At 44.8% G+C, this 6,964-nt stretch overlaps 1 protein-coding gene across 2 annotated transcripts; it reads left to right on the top strand.

Moving 5' to 3' along the window:
• The first annotated feature begins 1,479 nt into the window (after positions 1-1,479).
• On the top strand, positions 1,480-6,120 carry LOC147880259 (shikimate O-hydroxycinnamoyltransferase-like). 2 transcript variants are annotated; one of them, XM_087370837.1, is made up of 3 exons: positions 1,480-1,711; positions 1,854-4,798; positions 4,919-6,120. In XM_087370837.1, exons 2-3 carry the CDS (start codon positions 4,358-4,360, stop codon positions 5,837-5,839), a joined length of 1,362 nt encoding a protein of 453 aa, XP_087226963.1. In that variant the 5' UTR covers positions 1,480-1,711; positions 1,854-4,357; the 3' UTR covers positions 5,840-6,120. The 2 variants fall into 2 exon arrangements, with proteins under 2 accessions (XP_087226963.1, XP_087226964.1); XM_087370838.1 differs by having other exon boundaries at positions 1,480-1,986; positions 2,290-4,798.
• The last annotated feature ends 844 nt before the right edge of the window (positions 6,121-6,964 follow it).

Genomic DNA, 6,964 nt, shown 5'->3' with positions numbered 1-6,964 from the left:
CGAGACGAACTGTGAAGTTCTGGCACGTTCAAGCAGCAGTAGAGTAACTCAAAGGACGTGATGCCTCTTTCTCAAGGGGATCTCCAAGATTGTGATAACCAACTTGAAGAATTACATGGATGGCAAATCCAAATTGTTAGCTTAGTCCGCTGGAGTTGCAATGCACCTAATGACTTCTAACCTCAAAGGGATTTTTGAGCAATATGATAAGAAGATGTCTTAGAAGATGACTTTTCTACAAGAGAAAGCCACCGATGCAGCAAAGGCAGCGCTACATGAGAAAATGCTCAGGGAGGGTGCATAAGCCAACGGTATAGGATTCAGTGAATATAATGTTTGTCATATGCAGGATAATTCAAAGTAGCATTAGTAAGGGAAATAAACCATTGGGTGGCATTCTTAGGAAAGAAGAGTCGCGATGGCATAAGTACTTGTACTAGCACCAATGTGCTTTCTATAGTAGTGGGCCAATCCAAAAATCTTTTTAGCTTGGAAATCTTATCACTGTTCCAGTAGGACAAGGGCTTGAACAAGGACCGGTGAGCAAACTTTGTTGATTCAAGTTGGATGAGTTCACTGTATGATAAATAAGAACCAGGAAGTTTTGAGGATGATCACCATATTTCTACTGCTCAAGCCTAAGATCTCTTACCTCTACATGGTCTGTGCATTGCCATCCTCACGGTCTATGTAGTGTCAGATCAGTCCTTGACTGAGTTTCATAGGTATCTTGGATGAGTCCTTTGTATGATATAGCTTGGATAAGTTCATTGGTGATGACTGAGTTTCATAGACAACTAATTCGGATGAGTTCATCGTATAATACTATGAAACTCAACTAATTGGGATGAGTTCATCGTATAATAATGAAAAACCAAGTAGTTTTGAGGATGCTCAAGACTATGAGCATCAGATTTCTACTACTAACCTAAGATCTCTTACCTCTACATGGTCTATACATTGCCATCCTCATGGTATGTGAATTGCCAGCTTAACTCCCACATCGACACGAAACTTTTTGCTCTGACGTTGAGTTGGAACTTGGAAGGCCAGACGGAGCCATTGAATGGCTCTTGTCTAGTCTCCATTATGCAATGAGCTATATTAAGCAATTGAGCATTCATTCGCTTGCCTGTTTTTCTGCCCATTTTAAATGGCTAGTATGTACCACCAAATTCATCAAAATCTGGAGCTCCACTAATAAAAAGCAATGGTCCCTTCCGCATGAAGCATGCCTCTTCTTTTGAATGGCTAGTGTGTGAGCTCCATTAAGCAATGGAGCGAACATGCCTCTTATTCTGTCTTTTGTTGGGAAGGGTATAGGAACGATTCCTCTCCTTCCAAAGGTAAAATATTTTATTTTTGAATTTTTTATACTTGCACACGTGGAAATATTCGATTGGGTTCTCTATGCATCAGTTAATTGAGGTTATTAAGGTTCTGACAGAAAAGATTGCAGCTCTTTATGGGGCTGTTGTCTTCTATTACTTTCGCTGCCAACAGACGCTATCACCGTAGCCATTGATCGCCAAGCACCCCGGCAAATCTTGCTTCTTTCTGATCTCTTTGTAGCAACTCTCCTCACGCACACAATCCGTCTTTTCTCAGCTTTTCTTCGAACAATCCACGCTGCAGTACTAGCACGGCCTTCGTAGGTGGGTCAATCGAGCTCCTCAAACAAAAGAAGAATGGCCTCTTCTTCATCTGCGCAGTAACAGGCCCGCTCATGTTGCCTCATGGGTTGTGGGAGTCTAGATTCACAAAAGATGCGGGGTTTTGGGGTAGACTATCATCCCCGAGGGTTCTGTGATCAAGTTTACAGGAGATCTGGATCTTTTCGGTGGATTTTTCAGGATCCGCAGGACACACTCGACGAAGATCTTTTGGTGCTTATGATGGAGATACGTGCTGGATGAAGCTGCGACAAGACATGTCGCATCAGAAAAGTGCCGAGCGAGGAGGCAGCTCGGGAGGAGGGCTGTAGAGGTTCGCAGGAGGTCCTCTGCCTGTCCACATCCCATTCGTCTCTTTGTGAAAGGACTTGGTAATCCATTAGAATGCATCCACAGCTCAGGAAACCCCATATCCGAAACTCGTATAGATGAAGGTCTCAATTGTCATTCCAGTGCTCCAAGACTATCTTCCAAGGGCTTATCTTCTTGTTAGCTTAGATGAACGTGCATGCGACTACGACGTTCCCTTTCGTAAGCTTCTGTCATAGGGTTTAAAGGCGTTACGAATCGCCCACATGGGGAGAATATTTGATCAATTCGGTTTGACCTCTCGCAGTGGAGTGGAAGCTGTGGATATGAGAACATCAAGTCAGGTTCTTGCGGTTGTGTCGTCCTTTCAATCAGAAGAGCAAGCGGTATTGATGGCAAGTATTTGCATGCCGTGGACCGCAAGTTGGATAGTTTATTGAAGCGATCCAGGCAACGATCCTTTGACAAAGTTCGAAGGAGCTTTGATAAAAGGACAAGCACTTTACGAATCGCCTTCACCACAGATTCTGAGCCGCCATTCAGGTCTCATGTTTTGGAAAGATCTAATCCATCCCACCACGGGTCCACCTTTTGGAGTGGCGAATGCTTTTGTCAAGGCTAGGATAGGTAGGCAGGGAGCTCTCTGTGAAATCTTTGGCAGCTCAGAGGCTGAGCCATCAAATGTGTGTTTTATAGTAGAAGCCTTGTGGTTTGCAGCTGCTGTCCGTATAATGCATGAGTTGGGGATCTTTGTGCAGTATATATTTCGAGAACTCTCAATTAAGTGCATTGAAGCTGGAATGGCTAGGTCTTCCTCGGCGAAGTTGATAATAGGTGGATGTACAGGGTTACAAACCAAACGTTGCTCCAGTGACGCAGGGGTCTAACAGACACAGTAGATTCAAGCAACCAGCGAGCCATGGCTAGACTACTGCCGACAAACGGGTTACTTTACTTTGTCCATTCCATGCCTTTTATTCTCAGTAGTTGAGATGAAATGCCAGGACCAACCTCCTAATGGGTAGGTGTATCCATGGATCTGAGGGCCACAGTGGGAACTTATAAAGCTTCCAAAATAATTAGCCCTATATTAGGCTCAGGTGGACCTTCCTTTCTGTGAATGAGCTTATGATGCCCTTAATATCAATCATGAAGCCTTGTTCCAGAGGAGAAATTGGTATTTCATGTTGGGAGGAGTTTATTCTCTGCATTCTTTTCACCTGGGTTCTGAAGCCAAGTCTTGATCACCATGTGGTAGAAGCTGAAGGAGCTTTTGTCTCTGATGAAGGAATTGGTTTTCCTGATTAGTGAACGTCCTCTCCTTTTACAGGCTGGTTGGATACAGCAGCCAAGATTCAATATGTATTATGTTAAATATTGAAGAGATTCTTGCCATCAGGTTGGAAGGACACTTTAGTCTTGGGCATGCCAGGTAATGGAGGGTTGCCTTAGGCATGCATGGGAATGGAGGGGTGTTCTTAACATGAATTTATTGAGACACAGAGGCTGAACATCCTGTAGGAAGATGCGGGATAATATTCTCATTTGTACGATTAACTAGATTAAATAGAGCCCTGACCCAAACAGAGAGTCGCAAACAGATTCCATGAAACTCTCAACCTGACAGGGAGCCTTGGTGCTTTCCTTTAGTATGGCTAGTATTACACGCAAACAGGGATGGATGGAATTCTTATCAGCCTAAGGCTGAAAGGCAGATATATTAGGAGCTGTGGGTGCCTTTGGCTATTCCTCTTTCTTTTCTGCTTAAGGTTCCTTACAAGAGACAATGCTCTACTGCTTTATGCCTTCGATTGAAAGAGACCTTTTATGGTGTATAACCTCATGTATTCAAGATAATGTCCTTCAGATGAAGGCACTGGCAGCCTATCATAAAGTGAAATATACTTCTTTGTCACGAATGAAATGATAACGTCCTTCAGATGAAGGCACTGGCAGCCTATCATAGAGTGAAATATACTTCTTTGTCACGAACAAAATCCTTTTGGTTTTTTAGTAAGTTCCCCTCTCTCTCACTCTCCTCAATTTCTCTCTCTATCACCTTGGGCAGGCCTGTTGAATACTATTAAGTATTCACCTTGTTGTTGTTCTGATTGCTGGTTTCTTTTGTGTGAGACGCGTCTCTCTTCTCTGCCTATTGCTGTACAGAGGACTGTCATAACCTCCACAATCGCTACAAAGATCGGCGCTGTAGCATGCCTGCCTGGCAAGTTACGGGACCTGCGCCACCTCCTCCTTTCCTGCTCTACAAGTATCGTTGCTTTCTTTATCTACTGCAGCAGTGACTTTCTTGTTCGTCTCCTTCTTTCCTCCTCTACAGAGTCCGGACTTTCATTTCTTCTCCTAATGCGGCAGAGATGACTTCTATTTCTTCATCTACTGCCGCAGAGATGACTGTCACAAGAGTAACCTCGGCAATGGTTCTACCCAAAGCCCCAACTCCTCCAAGGATACTGTGGCAGTCGAATATGGACGTCCTGAGTGGGGACGGTTACGTGCACACATTGTACTTTTATAAGCCAGATGGAAGTGCAAATTTCTTCTCTCTCGACATTCTCCTGGAGGCTCTTAGTGCAGCCCTTGTACCGTACTACCCGATGGCAGGCAGGCTGCAAAAAGATCGCGATGGTCGACTAGAGATCAACTGCAGCGGAGCTGGTGTTTTATTAGTAAAAGCAACGGCGGACACCAGAATGGAAGACCTTGGAGACTTTACCCGGGGTTCTGCGCTTGTACAGCTTATTCCCAAACTGGACGATTCACAGGACTGGACCGCTTGGCCATTGCTTATCCTTCAAGTAGCAATTTCCACTGTTTCTCATCACTTTGACTATGTAGTTCAAAATTTAACACTAGAATTCGTTTTCATTCCTAGTAGAAGTTGAAATGTTGTTGCGTGCTGGTAACTTGGGCTGCAGGTAACGTTCTTTGAGTGCGGTGGTGTTTCGCTTGGCGTTGGAGCGAATCATCGAATCGCTGATGGGGTGGGCTGGTTTCAGTTTATCAATACATGGTCAAACCTTGCACGGGGAGTGGCACCTAGGTTGCAGCCAGTCTTCGATAGGACAATGTTGAAAGCAAGATTTCCTCCGGCGCCAGTGTTTCCCCACGGGGAGCATCAACCGTTCCTCAAACTGAGGCTTCCGCGAAAAGAAGAAACGATTGAATCTCGTCACGAAACACCGGCAAACGGATTGGCTACACGACTCTTCAAAGTGTCCATTGAGCAGTTACAAGAGCTGAAAGGCGGCAACTGCGAGGGTGTGGTGAAGTACACTACGTTCGAGATGCTAGCGGGGCATACGTGGAAGTGTTCCTGCGAGGCCCGGGAGCTCTCTCCAGACCAAGAAACCAAGGTGTTTATCGCAGTTGACGGAAGATCAAGGTTGAGGCCGCCGCTTCCAGAAGGCTACTGTGGGAATGTCGTATTCCTGGCGACTCCCACATCAACGGCAGGAGACGTCGTTTCCAAGCCCGTGAACTCTACAGCTGGAAAGATTCACGATGCGGTGGCAAGGCTGGACGATACGTATTTACGATCAGCTATCGATTTTCTGGAGCAACGGCTGGAAATGTACGAGATGGTGGAGTCAGTGGCTGACTTAGGGGCATCCCCAAACCTGATCATCACCAACTGGACCAGAATGCCCGTGTATGAGTCCGATTTTGGGTGGGGGAAGCCCATGTATATGACTCCAGCTCACGAGCATGTCGAGGGACTGGTGGTTATGTTTCCCACACGGGATGAGAGCCTTGCCATACGTTGCTGCCTGCGAGCTCACCACATGCGCAAATTCAAAGGCCTGTTCATGGATTTCCGTCGCAAACCCGCAGCCTAGATTCACAGGCTATATATAGGGGCTTAGCACATGGGAAGAAATAGGATGGGAATGGGAAAAGGTGGTCCCATGCATATTTCTATCCTATTCCCATCCCACCATGTGCTAACAGAAAAAGAACTAGGGATGGGTTTAGGAGGAAGAGGACACACGGCATCATTTCATGTGTTTAAGAGGTGGGGACCTTGTTGGGACAAGGACTCATGTCATCCTTCCATGTTTTTGAATCCCTAAAAAAGGGGAACCCATTCTAGTTGCCAGGGTCTAGAGGCCATGGTCCAGGATGGGAGAAAAAGTGGCCACTCCACACCATTTGGTGTAGGATGGGAGTAATGATGGTAAAAATATTCCCATCCTAAACCCATGCTAGCCCCATCCATGTGCTAAGGCCCATAGTTCCGTATGTTGGCTATTGGTTTTCAACGGTTTCAGATGGGTGTAGGGAAAGGTTTCTTGAGTAATGCATGATTGGTTGAAATTCATAAGTTTTTGCCTCTTTCCACTAGGACTACGTATGCCACAGTTCACATGACAGCACGAAATCATGTTCCGGTGTTGATGTATTTCACACATGATTTGACTCGATATTGGAGCAACTTCTATCCTTTTGATTAGATCAAGATGAGAATGGGGTCCTCAAACTTTTAGAATTTTTTTCTTTGTATGCGACTTGGATGACATCTTATTTGTCGAGTGAGATTTAAAGTAGCAAACCGATGAAATCTCAAATGGGATCTTGCCACAACATCTTCTCACTCTTGTAGAGTGCAATCAACTACTTGTGTATGAGATACTCCTAAGAATTTTAACGGAAGTGTGTGTTCCCATGGGATTAAGTGGGTGTAGTTATTAAAACTCTTAAGGGCATGTTAAATATGTTAATGTATTTCACACATGACCAAACATTGGAGCAACTTCTACCCATTTGATTAGATCAACATGAGAATGGGGTCCTCAAACTTTCAATTTTTTTTTCTTTGTCCATGCCTTGGATGACGTCTTATTGTTGAACTTGATTTTAAGTAGCAAATAGGTGAAACCCGTCTTATTATCAAATCTGATTTTAAGTAGCAAACATGTGAAACCTCAAATGGGATCCCACCACCACATCTTCTCACCCTTGTA

This window comes from Dipteris shenzhenensis, chromosome 32 (genome assembly GCF_047967505.1).
Source record: "Dipteris shenzhenensis isolate YYH24624 ecotype China chromosome 32, Dip_SZ_1.0, whole genome shotgun sequence".
NCBI classification, from domain to species: domain Eukaryota; kingdom Viridiplantae; phylum Streptophyta; class Polypodiopsida; order Gleicheniales; family Dipteridaceae; genus Dipteris; species Dipteris shenzhenensis.
This window is presented reverse-complemented; position numbering and strand designations above follow the sequence as displayed.